Below are 21,461 nucleotides of genomic sequence, written 5' to 3'. Positions count from 1 at the left end.
CAAAATGCTTTATCAAATCCATTATTGGAGGTAAAGAGTCAACAGCATCCTTTAAGAATATAAGTAAATCGTCTGCGTATAGAGAGAGCCTAGTCTCTATTGGCCCAATTTTAATGCCACTAATAGAAGAATGATGTCGAATACTTATAGCCAAAGGCTCCAAAGCCAAATTAAACAGTAAGGGACTGAGGCAACATCCCTGCCTAGTCCCACGGTAAAGTGGAACATAGTCAGATTTGTCTAAATTAGTGACTACCGCAGATTTTGGGTTTGCGTAAAGCATCTCAATGTATGTACGAAAATTTTTACCAAACCCAAACTTATCTAATACTGAGTATAGATATTGCCACTCGATCTGATCGAAGGCCTTCTCGGCATCTAAAGAGATAACAGCTGCCTTAGTCCACTGAGGATCTACATTATACATAACATTTAACAAGCGACGAACATTTGAAAAAGAAAATCTACCTAAAATAAAACCAGTCTGATCATGGTGGATTAATGAAGCCATGTGTTTACTCAAACGAAAGGCCAACACCTTTGCAACAATCTTCTGGTCACAATTTAGCAAGCTTAATGGTCTATAGCTAGAAGGATCAGTGTCATCCCTATCTTTTTTTAATAACAAGCAAATATTTGCTTCATAAAGAGAACGAGGAAGTTGTTTATTTTCAAAAGAATGATTTATCATTCTCAGCAATAGTGGAGCAATAATATCTGAATGAGCTTTATAGAGTTCAATACAAAACCCATCGGGCCCTGAAGCCTTACCATTCGGAAAAGACTTAATAGCCTTCAAGATTTCATCTAATGTGAACTCTTTATCTAGATCACTTTTAGCCTTCTCACTAAGCTTCGGAGTGTCTATTGTATCAAGAAAATCAGAAATATCTGAAATGGGCACATTACACTTAGAAGTAAAAAGATGTTTATAAAATTCCAAAAAACGAGAATTAATTTCTTTTGGATTGGTTAATATTACACCAGAGTCTGATTTAATTTGAAAAATAGCTCTATTGGCCTGTATTCCTCTTAACTGCCGAGAGAGTAATCTTTCAGGTTTGTCACCCAGCTCAAATTGCTTACGTTTTATCTTAAGCATCATATTACTGACTTGTTCACTCAAGATATTATTATACTCGTACTTCAGTTTTAGCATTGCATTAAGATCTGACTGAGATTTAGTTAGTCTATAGGCATGTTCCATAGTTGGAAGCAAGGTTTCAATTTCAGCAAGCCGTTTACGTTTTGCCTTTTTCCTGCTCGATTCATAAGCAATTATATTACCTCGCAACACTACCTTAAAGGTCTCCCAAAGAGTGGAATCAGACACATCACCTTTATCATTAAAATCAAGAAACTGCTTGATGTGAGAAGAGATGTATGCGTGAAAATTCTCCTGCAATAGTAAACAAGGATTTAAACGCCAATTGTACTTTGACTGAGACATAGAAAGGTTAAACACCATCGAAAGCGGACTATGGTCAGAAATTATAATATTGTTATATTTGGTCTGTATTACGTTCGAAATAAGTTTAGAATCAATAAGAAAATAATCTATTCTAGAATATGATTTGTGCACAGGAGAAAAGAAGGAGTAGTCTCTGTCGGATGGGTGTTGTAGTCTCCAAATATCGACTATATTAAAAGACTTACATAAATTATTTAAAGTACCAACTGAACGTAAAATGTGAGGAACCTGCGTGGAGGAGCGATCCAAATAAGCATCAAGATAGCAGTTAAAATCACCACCAATTATTACATTTGTAGTACTGGGGTCAGGAAGCAAATCAAAAATCTTTTTAAAGAAATTAGGATCGTCAAAATTTGGACCGTAAATATTTACACATGAAATTGGGAATGAATTTATATGACCAGATACTAAAATATACCTTCCCGAAGGATCAGAGATGACAGCAGACAAACGAAATGGGACAGATTTTCTAAATAGGATAGCAACACCCCTGGCCTTTGAGGAAAATGAAGACTGATAAACTTGCGAGATCCAGTTAGATCTAAGGCGTCTCTGATCTGTTGGTCTGATGTGAGTCTCTTGCAAAAAAATAATGTCAGCAGAGAGGGACTTAAGATGTGCAAATACTTTGCCTCTTTTAATCTGGTGTCCCATACCTCTAACATTCCAAGATACAAATGTGACGTTGGTCCCCCCAAAAGAACTATTTGCATCAACCTTCGTCATCGAACTTGAATATCACCGATAAAGGAACAAAGAAGGCAGTAAACACTGTACTATAAATAGCCCAAAACACCCCATTACAACTTACCCCCCTCCCAAAACCGTTTCCCCAACTGAAACAGTAAAACACACCCATTACCAGGAAGGTAGCGGAGCAAAGGGAGAGAAAACAACAAAACAAGGGACTTACTCAGTAAGCTGTAGAGAAAAAAAAAATATCACTCGTTCTCCCCTGCCGCTGACAAAATACCAAATATAGACAAAAGTGCCGTCAAAACAGAAAGACTCAGGAAGAATTTAAAATTAAAACTTAACAATCCGCCCTAATCAAGCCATTGCATCAGCACCATAAATCAAAATCAGTAAAGAGAAGTCATTTGTTAGATAGAGAGTCCGCATATTTCCGTGCTTCTTCTGGTGAATCGAAAATCGATATGGAGTCTTTGTACTTAACTCGCAACTTTGCAGGAAAACGAAGAGAGCAGGAAACCCCAGCTTCCTTCAAAGCTTTCACCACCGATCCGAATGCACGACGTTTGGAGGCCACCTCCGCTGTATAGTCCGGGAAAATATGCACCTGTTTCCCCATGTAATGCAGCGGCGCGTTGTCACGGCTCAGCCGGAGGATCAGGTCCTTGTCACGGTCATGATGCAGCTTCGCAATAATCGGACGCGGCCTCTCGTCTTCTGTAGGCTTAGGTTGCAGCGATCTATGGGCGCGATCCACTTTGACAGGTTTCGAAAACTTGTCTTGGCCGAACAGCGTAGAGATAAGCTCAGTAACAAACTCCGTAGGATGACCTTGCTCCGCTCCTTCTTTTACTCCCACAAATTTCAAGTTTAGCCGACGTGAGCGGCCCTCCAGATCATTTACTTTAGCACGTAGAAATCTGTTATCCGAACGCAGTTCGTCACAGATTCTCTCCACTTCGTTCAGACGTGAATCGCAACCGGTCATGGCTAATTCCAAATCTTCAACTTTTTTCTTAACACCTGACTGTTCGGACTGTAGATTGGCCAGCACTGCATCCAACGCGTCAAGGCGAGTGTTGATAGACAACTTCGTGTCCTCAATGAGCCGTTTTAAATCTTTGCCTTGCGTCTCAATGGCTGCAAGTATAGTGTTGGCGGTGGCTGAGGAGAGGGAATCACTCATGGCGTCGCCATCCTTACTCTGCTGCGCGGCCTTCGAAAGCTTCTTGGAAGTCATTACTTCGTTAACTGTAGCAAGAAATTTAGCTTTGGACACACTGGTGCAATCAGCAACAATTGAGATAGAGGCTGTAACATAAAACTTTGGGCGAACTGATATAATGACGGATATATTAAACAAAAACAGGAGTCAGCTTGAGGAGACTTAAAAAGAACGTCTACTCCATTCGCCGCGCGCTAGCGCCCCCCAATTATTAATGTTTAAGTAAACATTCTTATAATGCAAAATGTCTACACTTACTGCATCATTTGTAGCGAGCACAGGCTGTCAGTTCAGATGCAAACTTTTTTTTTTTTGTCATGGCTTAGATTGTAGATTCAGCAGTGGTGTGATGTCTTGTAAAGGCCACAGCTTGTCTTTTTGATCACTCAGCTGTGTATGCGTCTGTGTCAGTATTTTGCTCCCTATGAATTAAGGAGCATTCATCCCTTACTTTTCACTACACTGCTCTCGCCGTCTTGCAGTTCTGAAAGCTCAGCCGGTCATCTTTTCTCTCTGCAATGGAGCGTGAGGCTGTATTGTCCTAGCTGGAGGTCTCAAGGTTCATTTGAGCTGAGTTCTGAGCAGTAGGTGGCCTTTTTTCCTCTGTCAGCTTGAGCTGGAGGCTTTTAGCATTTATGCCAGAAGAAAAGAGAGCAGATATTACTGTGCACTTTCAGCCTCGTAAAATGAGACAGGTTTGTGTGACCTGAATTAGACAGTGACCATATGACTCTAAAGCCATTTAGAGGTGAAGTTTTTGCATACTTTGCTGTCTGGGCGTACTCTTAGAATCAGTTTATTACAATGTCTTTACATTTGGTTGAGTCTAAAAATCATTGTCTTAACAGCTTCGGCACCATCTATTTAGTCAATATTATGCATAAATGCATGAGAAATGATCATTCTGTATTTTGTTTTTTGTCCTTTTTTACAGCTGTCGGACCAGCAACAGAAAGAGTTTGATAGTGACATCCAGCACCTCTCCCACTCTTCCTCGCCCCCATTCACCACTCCACGGACACCCAGGTAAAAGATATACCTCTCCCTCCCACTTTAAACCAGTTTGAGCTGTCAAAAATAAAAAATGTAGTCTGTTCCAAACAATAGGCAGAAACACTATGCTATCTTTGATACATATTTCTTTGCAATGAACTTAGTGGAAATCACCCAAGATGAAGGACAGAGTTGAATAAATAATGACTGTATGGCTTAATATAACGTGAATGTTGTCTCTTACTGAAATATGCAGTAAGAATACCCATGAAAGGTTTGTTATTTAAAAAATCCACATCATTTTGGACTATGGGGGCGCTATTATTTCGATGACCTGAAATGATTGAGCTATTGGCGCTACCTGTTGCTAACTCTGAATACACAACTCAGAAAATAAAATACTGATACAATGCCACATAGTGTGGCTTTTGGTTGTTATTTTTAGTCGTAGGGCAAAAAGACAGGCAATGTAAGTCTTCACTGCTTTCCTAGCGATAAGAAGAGGAGAAAAGAATGGACAACTGCCTGTGGACGAATAAAACTTACTAAAGACCAACGGCTTTATTCTCTCCACTTCAGCCCTGATGCCTCTGAGGCTTTTAGTAGACCAAAGTTACTGAAAGAGCTTACAAATGGCAGAGACAAGAAACGCTAGATGACATCCTAACAGAATGGAAACATGCCAACGCTTGTCATGGTGCCGTAGCCACTGAAGGCATTTCTCAGCGCGAATTTCACTCGATGTCGTGGCATTTAGACTCCATTTGGGGAAAAATCTATGTTACAGCATTTGGTTTAACCCCTTAGCATTCCTGTCAACCTTAACTCAATGCAAAAAGTTCTGCGGGTGAAAAATTGGAACACTAAGCGGTTAAGCCTACGCTTACCTTAAAGGAGTAGTTCACTTTCAGAACAAAAATTTTTCTTTCTTTCTTTCTTCAGTCGTAAGGAAATTATGTTTTTTAAGCAAAACATTTCTGGATTTCTCTCCATGTAATGGACTTATATGATGCCCCCGAGTTTGAACTTCCAAAATGCAGCTTCAAAAGTAAAAAAAGTTACAATTTTTTGTCTTGTCTAGTTCAGCAAGTCGAGCATTTGAGACTAAAAAGTATATGAGTTCAAACTCGGGTGCACCATACGAGTCCATTATATGGAGAGAAATCCTGAAATTTTTGCCTCAAAAACACCATTTCTTTACGTCTGCAGAAAGAAAGACATGTCTTGGATGACAAGGGGGTGAGTACATTATCTGTAAATTTTTGTTCTGAAAGTGAACTATTCCTTTAATCTCCACCTGTAAGCTCTTTCAGTTGCAGTTAAATATAATGTGGATTTTTTTTTAAAAAATAACCTAAATCTTTCAAGAGTTTTCTACTACATATTATATTAAGAGACATAATATACATTACAATAAGCCATACAAGTCTTAATAACTAGGGTTCCCTTTAATAGACAACTTGATTTTCAACAAATCAAGTGCAAAATGCGTCATCTGGTTGTCAAAAGTCTAAAAACAAACTGAAAGGCAGGTAACATTATACTATTTATCTATTACATATACAGTAATAGATATTGTACTACTGTACTACTGATATTGTAACAATACAAAGCTGGTTGAAAAGGGTTGTCCTTTCAACTGTTGTGCTGATATTCTGAAGTGTTGATAGCTGTTTAGTAGGGATGTAACGGTATTGTAAATACCGTCATACCGCAATAACACATTTTTTCGATACTATCGTGGTCGCATGACTCGATAAAACAATAGGTCTTCTGAGAAAAGTTTGCTCAGGCGAATGGAGCGAACGGGAGGTAGCGGGAACTACATTTCCCATCAGCCCAGGCGTGGCCATCATCCATTGCGGTCTGTTGTCGCTATAGACTGTAGCAGCAAGGAACAGAGATGGAAATGGTCGAACCTGCTCCGTCTGAAGTGCGTATGCATTACGTATTCTTTTCAGCACCCATGTTAATGGATTAGAGCGTTCACACTGCACGCGGTTGCTGTCCGGCAGTACGTCCTAGAAGCGGTGCCTTTGCAGCAGCGCAGCGATCATTTCGGCACCGTGACCGAGTATATTTTTGGCTGCGCTGTCTGCGCTGAATTAATGTTACAGTGCATTGTTCGCTGTAAAAAATTAACATGGATTGACACGGAAATGTACTATAAATGCATATAAATTTCACAGTCAACACGTGGCTTTTTGGCTAGGTTTAAAATAAGGAAAGGTGCAGTTTTAAATAAACTAGGCAACATAATAGATGCACTTGTCCAGGTAGAAAAGTTTTTTAAAGGATTGTTTTTAATAAAGATTTAATGCGAAAGAAAGGCATGAGAGCCTACTGCACTGCAAAAAAATGCTTTTCTTACTTAGAATTTTGTCTTGTTTCCAGCCAAAATATCTAAATATTATTAAATCAAGAAGGATTTTCTAGACAAGTAAAAATTATTGTCTTGTTTTTAGTATAACAAGTCAAAATTAAGTGAGTTTTTGTTTAAAACAAGCTAAATAATCTGTCAATGGGGTAAGAAAAAAAATCTTATTTCAAGCAGACAACTAGATTCAGTCAACTCATTCAGCTAAACTGATTTGACTGTTTTTTTACATGCTTTAATAATTTTTTGTTACTAAAATAGTTACTAAAGTTTCTGTTTCAAAGTTTACAGATAGATGGCAAATGTGTATGCCATTGATATGTTCAGTGTTCATGTAAACTGTTTAATTGGCACTTTTTTCGTGTCTCTTCATTAGTTTTGTTTTTCCTGTAAATGATTCAATAAATACCGTACCGTGCCATTCATACCGAGGTATTACCGTACCGTGAAGTTTTGATACCGTTACATCCCTACTGTTTAGATTATTTCAGTCACTTTCAAGGTGTCTTTTCAGTTAGGATGCTGTCTTAGTAGGTAGCTGGCTATGTAGACTCCATGTAGACATTTTACGAGAGTCTGGACCAGAAACTGTATACACTTCACAAGTAAGACACACACACGCTGTTTGCCTTCTCGCACAAAAAAAATGCAAAGCTGTGTGGCAGCTGTTCACAAAATATTACATTATATCTCCATAGCAACCATCAAATCTCAGTTTGCCATAGAGTAATTCTAATGCGGTGGAGGGATTTCTCATCTAATTCATGGGCATTATGAATGGATTGACAGTTGACATTTTCCAATACATTTTCTCTGTATGCCTCCTTAGGGATTGGCAGATTTGTACTTTCCATCTTGTCTGAAATACGTCAGTCTAAGTTTGAAAATCTTCTTATTAACCTTTCCCTGTAAAACATGAGGCATAATCAAATCCATGTGTTACTCATATACACAGACTTGACTAGTGTTTATGTTGGGAGATGATAATTTGAAGTCATCACAGCTGAGATGAGTGATTTGCACAGCAGTTGTGTATGTGTGGTGAGTGCATTGTCAATGCACATTTTACAGAAGCACAAATGACAGTTGCTCTAATAGAGACATATTTGCTATAAAACTGTCCTCTACATATGCATTAAAATAACATTAAATAGTCATTAAAGTAGCCGATACACTATGTGGATAATAACCCCACAGTTAAAGGATCATTATTTAGATTGTAAATCTGAAGAACTGCTGTGAAAATAGGCTAAAAAGCTTTCCTAAGAAGAGTAAATTACAACATGTTTCATAAGGAAGGAATCTGTGGGTGGCCAAAAGAAGCCATTAGTCAAGAAAAACGATGTGAAAACACATCAGGTTTTTGCCAGAAACCATAATATTGACCTATTTGTGATGTGGGAAAGATCTTTTGTGGTCAGAAGAAACCAACATATAGCTTTTTATTTGAAATTCACTGCGATTTACGTGGTGAAAAATCTAATATCTAACACTGGCCACGAAACACTATATCTACAGTGACTTGTGATGATGGTAGTTTCATGCTTTAGGCGCTAGCCTTTTTATTAAAACAGAAGGAAGAATGTGTGGTGTAAAATACGGGAAATGCTGCATTATAACCCTCAGTCCACTAATAAACTTGCAGCTTGAAGTATTTCAACATGGCAGTGACCGCAAACACCAAACCACATATTATGAAGTCATTGCTTCATATTGCTAACATTAGTTTATTCATTGGTTATTGTGTTATTGTTAACTAACAATGAACAGTACAACGTGTTTATTAGTGTTAGATTATAAATATACTCTTGATAATTCACATTAAAGGATTAGTTCACTTTCAGAATAAAACATTTCAGATTTTTACTCACCCCTGTGTCATCCAAGAAGGTCATGTCTTTCTTTCTTCAGTCGAACAGAAATTAAGGATTTTGAAGAAAACATTTCAGGATTTTTCTCCATATAGTGGACTTCAATGGGGATCAGTTGGTTGAAGGTTCAAGTTGAAGTTTTAAAGGGCTCTACACATTCCTAGCCGAGGAATAAGGGTCTTATCTAGCAAAATGATTGGTCAGTTTCTTAAAAAAAACAAAACAAAAACAAAAAAACAGTGCCTTGCGAAAGTATTCATACCCCTTATTTTTCTCACATTTTATGTTGCAGCCTTATGTTCAACTGCTTTAAATAACCTTTTTTCCCCCACATTAAGCTACACTCTGTCTTTTGTTGAGAGGTGTGTTCCTTTCCAAATCATACTCATTCAAATAAATTTGCCACAGGTTAACCCCCTGGGGCCGACAAACACATATATGCGTTTTGTGGCAGTTTCTCAAAAGGAACTTCAATTACTCGGTCATTTCTGATTGTACAGATAAAAGCAGTACATCAATCGAATCTGTAAAGGGTCTACTTTTATTTGTATATACTCAAACAAAAAAACTGTGTGATTTTGCAAAATAAAGAAAACAAAAACGGTGTGCTGTGTGCCGCGTTGATCTCCGTGATCTTCATTCAGAAAAGCGTCAGTAAAATAGACTATAACTCAGCCAATACACAACACAGAGACATGAGCAATATGTCTAGAGAAAGCTTGATATGTATGTTTTTAAACTAAGTAAGTTTTATCGAAAACAAATATTCTGTGATAAAGTAATCCATATGAAACCAACACAATGTCCAGTCTCCCTTGTCTTCTTCATTATTTTTTGATTAGATCACGCCCACAAGATATTCGCTTTTCATATTCTAATCTTCCACGTGAGGGCGCTGCGCCAAAAGTAGACGCCCACATTACGGTAAACATCACTCCACTCAAAGCGTAGTAACATCTGCAAGTGATATGAGTGCTCCTGAGCTAAATTTCAAGTCTCCCAGAAAAGGGTTTGAATACTTATGCAATGGATTCATTTTTGGAGTTTATTTCTAATCATCTAATTATTTCTAATCTAATCTTTGCTCTGTCATTATGGAATATAAATTAACATAAGACTGAAACATAACAAAACGTGTCAAAAATTAAGAGGTATAAATATTTTCGCAAGGCACTGTACGTTTTAACCACAAATGCTTGTGATGTGCGTTTGCATCTTCACTAATTATGTCATGTTGGAAAGGACATTTGTGGTTAGTTCTTGGTCTATTTACTCCAGCTCAAAAAGGTAGAGTAGGGCGAAAACTCGAACTTGTTTTCTCCTCCAAAAAGTCGAGCTAGTGTAAGACGAGCATTTGTGGAAAAAAGTATATACATTTTTATTTTATTTTCGACTGAAGAAAGAAAGACACAAACATCTTGGATGGCATGGGAGTGAGTAAATCATCAGGAATTTGTTTTGCCTTTTTGTAAACTGTTACAATTTACAGCAGGCACAGAATGAATACTTTCACCATTTTGTTTATAATATTGCACATTTAAAATGTACTTTAATGTTTAATATTTTATCATTAAAATTTTTATGAATAATAAGTACTTTCTAAATGTCTGAACTAATTATGATAAAACAGTTCCAGCATGTAAAAACGAGACTGGTCATTCAGAAAAACAAGAGAAATGGTTAATACTTTGCAAAGCACTTTGTATCACTGCAGTTGTAACAGTAATGCTTCAATAAAGCTGAAGCTAGTGATAAAACACTTAATAAAAGTGCTTCTGCTCCAGTGGGTGTATCCCTTGTGTCACTTCCACGTTGTGGAAAAATCTGAGCTGGAAAGAGAAATGGAGAAATCAGCTGTCAAACCCAGCAGGCATACTCTCTTTCCTCTGTTTGCGTGTAGAGAGAGAGATTAAGGAGATGACTAGATGTGTTTATAACTGATCTCAGGTCATAAGAGCACATAAAGTACACAGATCATGCTCACGTTGTTCAGCAGGGCTCTTAAAATGATAAATAACGTGCTGCAGTTCTAATCATTGACATCTGCTTGTCAACCCCATCTACTCACTTGAATTACTGGATTAGATCATCAGAACACACAGTACAGTTTGAGAAGAGACACCGATAGCTCATTTTGACACAAATTCAGGACTTTTATAATGATGTTATGCTTTGCAGTGCTTAGTCCTGATATAACCCACATGGGTTTTGTTTGGAACACTGTTTGTTTTTGTCCGTACAGCATCTGGCAGTTTGGGAGGCATCACTTGAAGTTGTGTGCTTGCAATATTTAAATGAACAAATCTAAAATGGAACATTAACCCAAATGCGGCTTCATTTTAAGCACTTCAAAGCCATTAGCAGCATTCTAATGCGACTGCCAACAGAAGCAGCGGAGGCTAAATTATTTCAAACTCAACTGAGCACTGTCAACAGGGGGTTTGCGCTGCCACACTGCACTCATTACAGTCTGTTTCAGGAAGCTGTTTGCCAGGTTATGACACTAGCAGCACAAGAATTAAATACTGCAGTGCTTTGTGAGATGTCATTACACTTAAAGGAACCGTATGTAGGATTGTGGCCAAAACTGCTACTGCAATCACTTTCAAAATACTGTAGAACGGTGTATTCCCTCCCTCTCCCCCCTGACTCGAGGTTGCCAGCTAAGCTGCAGGATCCGGCAGGAACCTAGGCTGCTACAAGGAGCTTCCAATGGCAAGTGACGAGTCCTACACAGTATTTTTTCTTCTTCTGTTGCTTCACGAGAGATGTTTTGCGAAGTAATTATGTATCGCAAAAATTTACTAATGGTGATTAGCCAAATATTTCGTAAAGATGTAACACCGTGTCTGCACCGGACGCGAGCGGCGTGGCGCGACGCAACAAAATACAATAGAACCTATTACGCTGTCTACACTGGATGCGGCGCGACACGGCAGATCCCCGACAGTAATCTGCTGCCGCGTTCTATTTATGACGTGCTCACACAAAGTTTAAATGATTTGCAACGGTCGCTTTGTCGCGTCCAGTGTAGACAGACTTTGGCCCCGATCACACCGAACACTTTTAGTTCTAAAAACGCGAGGCACACAGCACTGCCTTTTTTTGGTGACTTTTCAAAAAGAGCAGTGTGCTGCCGTTGTTTTATGTTGCTAGGCAACGACCAAATCAGCTGTCCTGTCAGTCAAATCAAAGAATTATAGCGCCAGCGCTCTAAAATCTTTGGTTTTTGCTGTTAATTAAACTGTCATATTAGCAGGAACCCTAAAAAATACAGCTCCGGGTTACCCACGACAGACACCAAAAGTTTCTCCTCCATTTCTTGCAGTCTCCGGACTTTTTAAGCAACGGTAAACTTTCGTCACCACAACAGAAGGCCCGCCTCTCCATTCATTCGATTGGACAATGGAAAAAACGCGTATGACGTCGGGCGTTTTTCCGCTCAGAGTTGCTTTTTTTTTCAACTTCAGGCGCTCAGAGCGCTTCTGCAAAAACGCAAGGCGCAGCAGGCGGCGAAAAAGCGAGTTCGCCCGGGGCGCATAAGCAGCGAGCAGAACGCTCCCTGCCAACAGAAAACCATTCAAAAAAAGGCGCCTCTCACTGCGAAAACTCGTTCGGTGTGAACGTGGCCTTTAGCTGTTGCGGCGCGACAACTGTCCCATCCGGTGTAGACACGGTGTAATACCACATTTCAGTCGGAACATAGATTGTTTTCATACCCTGCTAGTGGTGCGATATGTAAGGGATAATCAACGGTTTGCCGTGCGTTAAAGGATTTTAAATGCACGACGTGGAGGCTAATAACCGCCCGAAGCGGAGGGTGGTTGCCTCCGCGAAGTGCATTTTAAATCCTTTAACGCACGGCAAGCCGTTGATTATCCCGCTTATTCCATGGTTATAGACAAATTAAAACTAGGATTGATATTTGCAGCGCAAAACTTGACTGAATGGATAAAAAGACGGTTATTTTCGTCAGTTATGACACGCATTCTGCCTGCTTCAAATCAGACTCAGAGATGAAATAGTCTGGTAAGATCACATTTATTTGAATGAATTATAGCATTTGTTTCAGTAAATTGTCGATCGACCGAGAGAAAGTAAAGCGATCTAGGATCTAGGCTGTTTTAATAAGAATCGCGGGCAAGCGCTGACAAGAAGTTTATGTATGTGCGCAGCACAATGCGATCTCCGTCGACCTCTCTCTCTCTCTCTCTCTCTCTCTCTCTCTCTCTCTCTCTCTCTCTCTCTCTCTCTCTCTCTCTCTCTGCGTTTGCGTGCTTCAATTAAAGCAGCGCATTAATATAGAACGGTGATTAAACTGACTTGGAACTACCTGTGCATTAAACCGTTTTACTGCATACCTGCCAGCCAATCAGAATCCAGTATCCAGACATTCCATGGAATAAAAAGCTTTTTATGAACGCATTTAGCATGGCCGACCGTGGAAAATCCACTGTGTACGGAAGCAAAGTTAGCCAAACATAGATGAATCTTACCTGTCCAGGAGAAAATTAGCAACTTTGGTGTCTGTCTTCAAATTCTTCTCCGTTTTCAGCCGTCTCCATCTTTCAAAGGCATCTCCTATACAAATCCTTGTTTTATTTCGGACTTTGTCACAACGTATTTCGGATTCATAACGAGGCTTTTAGGTTTCGTAACGTTATACATGTTTTATCCGACATGTTCATAGCTGCAGCTGTAACAGAGCTGGCAACCCGGATGACAAAACTCTACTGATTTCGTGATTGGTAGATAGCTGGAGGGTGGAGCCTCAGACCAAAACACAAAATGACAACAATAACATCAGTTGAGGGCTGCAACTCTCACTTTTAAATGACAATATCCTGGCCGGACCACTGTTGTCAGTGATATAAGTATTTAAAATGAACATGATTTCTTAATGTCTAGTGACATGTCAGGGCCATTTTATGATTAACTAAAATAAAATTCTTACATACAGTTCCTTTAAGACATGACGAGAAGTCAATGCTGGTGTGATGCTGCTTTTTCTGTAAGCTTTTTTAGATTAGTCTGTGTAAAAAAAAAATAGACTGAAAAAACAGTAATATTGTAAAATATTATAACAGTTTAAAATGATGGTTTTCTATTTTAATATGGTTAAAATATAATTTATTCCTGTGATGCAAAGCTGAATTTTCATTAGCCATTACTCCAGTCTTTGGTGTGACATGATCCTTCAGAAATCATTCTAATATGCTGATTTATTACTTTTATTATCAATGTTGGAAACAGTTGTGCTCTTAATATTTTTTGGAACCTGTGATACTTTTTTCAGGATTTCAGGGCTAGCATTTATTCAAAATAGAATTATTTTTTTTGACAATGTCAATGACAAGTCTTTGCTATCACTTTTTATCAACTTAACACATCCTCTATGAATAAATATTAATTTCTTTTTTTTTTTTTAAATAAAGAAGAAAGATTTACTGACCACAGACTTTTAAATCGTAGTTTATGGTATATTGTTATAAAAGATTTCTATTTTAAATAAATGCTGTTGTTTTATTCATTAAAGAATCCTGAAAAAAGTATCACAGGTTCCAAATAAATAATAAGCAGCACAACTGTTTCCAACATTGATAATAAAAGTAATAAATCAGCATATTAGAATGATTTCTGAAGGATCATGTGACACTGAAGACTGGAGAAATAATGCTGAAAATTCAGTTTTGCATCACAGGGATAAATTACATTTTAAAACATATTCACATTGAAAACAGTTATTTTACGTTGAAATAATATTATTAATATTAATATTATTTTTTCCTGGATAAATGCAGCCTTTCTTTAAAAAGAATAAAACATTAAAAACCTTACTGATCTCAAACTTTTGAACAGCAATGTTTGTTTATTAATGTTTTCTTGATTATTTTAATTTTTATTATTATTTTTGTATTTAATTATAATTTGTATGTAATTATTCATTTAATTTAATTAAAGAAATGTTGTAGTATTTTTATTATTTATTTGTTTTATTTAATTTAATGTTAGATATTTACTATTTTAAATGATTTATGTATATGTGTTTATTATTTATATTATTTTATTATTATTCAAATTATTATAAAATTATTTGATCAAAAATACAGAAAAAATGCAATATTGTGAAATATTATTACAATGTAAAATATTTTTTTTCTATTTAAATATTACATTAAAATCTATTTTATTCCTGTGATCAAAGCTACATTTTCAGCATCATTACTCCAGTCTCCAGTGTCACAGGATCCTTCAGAAATCATTCTAATATGCTGATTTATTATCAGTTGTGCGGTTTAATATTTTTTGGAAACTGATTCTTCATCAGAATTCTTTGATGAATAAATAGGGAAAAAAAACTATTTCTATTAAAAATAGAAATCTTTTCTAACCATATACACTACTGTTCAAAAGTTTGTGTTCGGTAAAGTTTTATTCTTTCTTTTTTTGAAAAGAAATTAACACTTTTATTCAGCAAGGACATGTTAAATTGATAAAAAGTGATAGAAAAGACTTATATTGACTTATATAATAAATGCTGTTTTTAATGTTCTATTCATCAAAGAATCCTTAAATGATCAGAATGATGAAGGACCAAAAAACAAGCGACACTTAAGACTGGAGTAATGATGCTGAAAATACAGCATTGGACACATTGTAAAATACATTTTAAAGTATATTAAAATAGAAACCATGACTTTAAATTGTAATAACATTTCACAATATTCTTGTTTTTTCTGTATTGTAAATGCAGCCTTGATGAGCATAAGATACTTCTTTAAAAAAACATTTTAAGTCTTACTAAACCCAAACTTTTGAACCGCAGTGTATGTTTATATTATTAGTGAAGGATGGATAAATTAAGCATGTAGTTACGAAGAATGGCAAGTTAACACGAGCAAAACATTGCATGAATTCCTCTGTGTTCACGGTTTTAAAAAAATCAGTATGCAGTTTTATTTCCACATGAAAGTTGAAAATGTCAGATTCTGTGTGATTTTTCACACTCTCATCCAAAAACATAGGATGTGTAATTCAACAGGCAGGGTGCTGATTGGTTTTCCTCTCTCTGCTATGTATGCTACGAGAGGGTGTCTGCATCTCTTCAGCAAAACCCTTCAGTCTTCCTGATGAAAAATAAGCAGGTGCTTCACCGTGTAGCACACAATTGTGGCGTCTCCTACACGGGATTCTCCTTTAAAATGAATGCATCTCCGTGACAGATCCACCCTGCGCCGTGTCCCATTCCAGCTGTGCGCAGCTGTTCCTACACTTACTTCCTGACAAAGAATTATGCCCTCATTAATATTTAAGATTCGGCATAGACCGCTTTGACGAATGCATTAATGCATGATTAATGCATAGGGGATTGTGACCCGAGCCGTACCACACAGTCCAGATAGGAGCGTCCCGTCGCTCGGATTGACTGGATTGATTGATGATACCTGTTTCTGTGCTCCAATAGAGTGGTTTTTAGATCAAATTGTGTTCTTTTATTACCTAGTAACATTAGTCATAGCACTCATGTACATTTTAATCTGTTTTCAATCTTACATTAAGATGTAAAAATGTGGCACACTGTGAAGGAGCTCAGGATATGTAATCTTTCCATTTAAATACCAGTGGAATAGAGATAAAGACTGTGTTCTTAGCAAAATCCCCTGAATGTGAATTTGAGCTCGAGTTAATCAAAAACGATTCTTTGCTCATGGTCTGCAAATCATTAAATAACATTCATTATGCAATATCACTCCACTTGAGGCATTTTTGATTGAGGTTCCTGTTGTCTAAAGCACTTAAACACTGTAAGTGCTTCACTAAGCACTAATCTATTCTCACAGAGCTGTGCAGGAGAATAAAAAAAGACCCATGATCAAAGTGTGTTTTATCCCTGTACCTGTGGTCTCAATGCGGCCTGCATAAGAAGCCCACTCTTCTAAAGGGTTTTGTTATCTTTAAAGGGCTTTGATGAATAAAATAAATGGGAAAGATCAGCAGGATAGAAGAGGTAAGGACCTTAGGGCAATTGCGTTTACTTATGACGAGCATAATGTGTCTCCTGATGGCCTTGAGTATGAATTCAATATATATTTTGACTTCAGTTTGGACTAATAGTGGGTAGTTGAACTCGATTGTTGTGAATAATTCACTTCATGTCATATTTTTGGTCTGTTTCAGGAAGCAGCCCATTGGACAGTCCACGTAATTTCTCTCCGAACACTGCGGCCCATTTTTCTTTCATCCCAGCTCGCAGGTGAGTGACATTATGGGTCAGAGGTCAATTTAATCTAATTTAAAGGTTATATCAGCGATTTCTAGCTTGAAACATAAAGTGTCAAATTCAGCGGACCTTTCATCACGATCCGCTCGCTGCCTGCCCCATAAATTGTCTGTGAAAAAACCGCGTCTCTCTGGTCAGCCTAGGGTCCGAGATATGCCAAAAAAAAAATCGGCACTACCAACCTTTCCACAGATAAACAAACAGTGTTCCAACCAATCAGCGTCAGGGGTTTGGTGTTGTGGACTTTCGCTCCGCCTCCCTCACATCCCTGCACCAGTAGGAAAGTCCACAACACCAAACCCCTGACGCTGATTGGTTGGAACACTGTTTGTTTATCTGTGGAATAGTTGATATCTCGGACCCTAGGCTGACCAGAGAGACGCGTTTTTTTCACAGACAATTTATGGGGCTGGCAGCGAGCGGATCGTGAAGAAAGGTCAGCTGAAATTGACACTTTATGTTTTAGGCTAGAAATCGCTGATACAACCTTTAATTGTAAAAGTTCTAATATAACTTTTTAGTCTAAAATGTTTGCAAATTAAAGTTTGAGCCAGTACTAAGCAAGTAATATCTCTTTGCACTTCTTGCAAATATTGTTGTCATAGTTTGCTTCTCATCTGCTGGTTATTAAGCACCCCACTTTCAATTAATTTGTAATATCCCATAATCCTTCACTGTGGCTCTGAATAATGACACCAGGAATGGTAATGAGTGAATCTGAATTGGTAATTGAGCAGCAAAAGATGGTAATGCTTTAACAACTGGGAGAGAACACACAGAGCTGATGACCCCAGGCTTAATTAAAAGGATTCGTTTGAATGTCAGCCATAGAGCAAGACCATTGTGTCATCCAGTCCAAAATGCTCGTGGACCAACAGTGCCACCTAATGGACAAAATAAGGCAGTCTGATTTAAATGGTTTTGGAAATAAGAAAACAGTTCGGGTGTACACAACCAGTCAAAAGTTTGTGGACGGTAAGATTTGTAATGAAGTCTCTTCTGCTCACCAAGCCTGCATTTATTTAATTCAAAGTACAGCAAAAACTACATTTTTAAAAATATTTTTACTAATTACAATAACTGTTTTTGAACATAATTTAAACTGTAATTTATTTCTGTCATCAAAGCAAAATTTTCACTTTTACTTGGATGTAAGAATGCTTTAAATTGATCAAAAGTGATGAGAAAGAGATCTATTCTGTTCACCAAGCCTGCATTTATTTGATCCAAAGTACAGAACAAAAACAGGGAAATTTTGAAATATGTTTGCCATTTCAAATAACCGATTTCTATTTGAATATATTTTAAAATGTAATTTATTCCTGAATTTTTAGCATAATTTCTCCAGTCACATAATCCTTCAGAAATCATTCTAATATTCTGATTTGCTGCTCAAAAACATTTATTATTACTGTTACATTGAAAACAGCTGAATAGATTTTTTTAAGGTTTTTTGATTAATAGAAAATTCAGACGAACAACATTTATCTAAAACAGATTTTTTGTAACATTATAAATGTCTTTATCATCACTTTTAATCAATTTAAAGCGTGCCAAACAAATTAAAAAATATTAATTTCTATAAATTGCTATATAAAAGTACTAATTTCTATAATTTTTTCTACTTCAAGCTTTTGAATGGTATAGTGTATAATGTTACAAAATCTTATGTCAGATAAATCCTGAAAAAATTGCACACAACTGTTTTAAACAATTGATCATAATAATCATAATAAAAATGTTTCTTAAACAGCAAATCAACATATTAGAATGATTTCTGAAAGAACATGTGACACTGAAGACTGGAGTAATGATGCTGAAAATTGTGACCCTGGACCACAAAACCAGTCATAAGGTTAAATTTGACAAAACTGAGATTTATACATCATATGAAAGCTCAATAAATAAGCTTTCTATTGATATATGGTTTGTTAGGATCGGACAATATTTGGCTGAGATACATCTATTTGAAATCAGAAATCTGAGGATGCAAAAAAATCAAAAAGACTGAGAAAATCACCTTTAAAGTTGTCCAAATTAGGTTCTTAACAATGCATATTACAAATCAAAAATTACATTTTGATATGTTTACAGTAGGAATTTTACAAAAAATCTTTATGGAACATGAACTTTACTTAATTTCTTAATGATTTTTGGCATAAAAGAAAAATCTAAAATTTTGACCCATACAATGTATTTTTGGCTCTTGGTACAAATATACCCCAGCGACTTAAGACTGGTTTTGTGGTCCAGGGTCACAATTTAGCTTTGATCACAGGAATAAATTACATTTTAAAATATATTCAAATAGAAAACAGTTGTTTTAAATGGTAAAATATTTTAAAGTTTTACTGTTTTTCTGTACTTCAGATTAAATAAATGCAGACTTAGTGAGCCAAAGAGACTTCTTTAAAAACATCCTACTGTTCAAAAACTTTTGACTGGTAGGGCATTTGAATTCTGTGTTCAACCTAAGTTTGTGAAGGTCATGGTGAAAGCTGCATTAGACCAGTGAACACACACACACACACACACACACACACACACAAAGATGCCCTCAGAGCATCACTTTTTAATGTTTTACTTTCTTCCATACAGCCATGGACACAGGGCTGACAGGTAATAATCACCCACTCCCTTTACAACATCATTTCCTGTGTGTGCTTTCAGCATGGCTGTTTACACTAACCATCACGTTTCCATTTCATTAGAGCTGACATGCCAGATCTATTTAAAAACATCTCAGACAACTTCATTTATGTATCGGCATGATAAATTATTAATCATCCCACCTCGTTCAGCTGGCTGGATACAAACAGCTTGAATGTGTTCTCAGAACCGATTTTTAATCTTCAAAAATATTCCACAGATTTCTGGGCTTTGCATAAATCATTTGATTTTTCACCAAAGTAAAGAAAGTAAATACTTAACTCTTTCCCCACCAGTGTTTTTGAAAAAAGTTGCCAGCCATCTGGAGCATTTTTGAACATTTTTACAAAAATTTCATTGCCCCCAGAATTTTTTGTTGTAGGAATATCTGAACATGCAATACAAAAAAACTTTTCTACTTTTAAACAAACAAACAGAAAAATCAGTTTTAATTGTAGCTTCAAGCAACACTCGAATGTAGGTTAGTTTCATTAAAAAAGTAACATTTTAAGATGAAAGTTGAGAAAAACGTGTTTTGATCAAATACTACATCTGGATCATATTCAGTACTATGATCAAAGCAAAGATGCATTAGATTGCTTTCATCAACACCCCCAAAGCTTCACAGTTCTTTACCAATTCCTGGATCGAAGTTTCACTCCGTAACATTTTTTATTTTTTTATTTATATGCAGTTTATTGTTGATGATCACATTATTTTTTATATGCATCTGCTTGCATATTAAATCGCTCATTTCTGCATCTTCCTCGTCTGTAATTTGAATTGGGAGATTTTGGACTCAGGAGATTCTTAATAGTACCCTGAGTGAACACTGCCAGTCAAACGTTTTTGAATAGTACGATTTTTAATGTTTCTTTTAAAGAAGTCTCCTCTGCTCACCAAGCCTGCATTTATTTGATCCAAAGTACAACAAAAACAGTACAATTTTGAAATATTTTTGCTTTTTTAAATAACTGTTTTCTATTTTAAAATGTAATTTATTCCTGTGATCAAAGCTACATTTTCAGCATTATTACTCCAGTCTTCAGTGTCAAATGATTCTTCAGAAATTCTTCTAATATGCTGATTATTATTATTATTATTATTATTATTATTATTATTAATATTTAAAACAGTTGAACAATATTTTTTTCTGGACTCTGTTGAATAGAAAGATCCAAAGATCAGCATTTATCTGAAATAAGAAGCTTTTGTAATTTTTTTATACTATACTATTCAAAAGCTTGGAGTCGGTATCATTTTTTATTTATTTATTTATTTTTGGGAAAGAAATTATAGAAATTAATACTTTTATTTCAGAAGAGGTTTCTTAAAAAAACTGAAAATCTTACTGTTCAAAAACTTTGGACTGATAGTGTATAACATTAAAAACATGGAAACCTGGAAAATTTGTGTTTAGCAGGGAAAGAGTTTAAAAAATGAGAATATTTTGGCTACATGTCGTCTTGTGGAATATTTTTGCATCAAAATGATTTACAATTATACACTACCAATCAAAAGTTTGGTTTTGGTAAAATTCTTAAATGTTTTTAAAAGAACTTATGTTCACCAAGGCTACATTTCTTTAATCAAAAATACAGTAAAACCAGTAATATTGTAGGATTTTAAATAACTGTTTCTATTTCAATATATTTCAAAATATAATTTATTCCTGAAATTCAACACTGCATCAGAAGTCAATGTGATATGCTGATTTGCTGTTCAAGGAATATATATTTTTTATCAGTTTTGTAAACACAGTTGCTAAATATTTGTGCGGAAACATTTTTTTTAAATATTTGATTAAAAATGTCAAGATAACAGCATTTATTTGAAATCGAAAACTGTAAAATAGAAAATTAACTGAAATGGAAATTTAAAAATGTCTTTACAATCAC

At 36.2% G+C, this 21,461-nt stretch overlaps 1 protein-coding gene across 1 annotated transcript in view; it reads left to right on the top strand.

The window, feature by feature from the left end:
- Positions 1 to 21,461, top strand: part of mast2 (microtubule associated serine/threonine kinase 2) — a 177,144-nt gene that overhangs the window by 132,633 nt on the left and 23,050 nt on the right. The window contains exons 5-7 of the mRNA XM_073852553.1: positions 4,327 to 4,418; positions 16,812 to 16,887; positions 19,513 to 19,533. Coding sequence (XP_073708654.1) covers positions 4,327 to 4,418; positions 16,812 to 16,887; positions 19,513 to 19,533 — 189 coding nt within the window. The remainder of the gene's footprint in view (positions 1 to 4,326; positions 4,419 to 16,811; positions 16,888 to 19,512; positions 19,534 to 21,461) is intronic.

This window comes from Garra rufa, chromosome 12 (genome assembly GCF_049309525.1).
Source record: "Garra rufa chromosome 12, GarRuf1.0, whole genome shotgun sequence".
Taxonomy (NCBI): domain Eukaryota; kingdom Metazoa; phylum Chordata; class Actinopteri; order Cypriniformes; family Cyprinidae; genus Garra; species Garra rufa.
The sequence above is the reverse complement of the archived record's forward strand: the minus strand, read 5'-3'. Positions and strand labels throughout refer to the sequence as shown.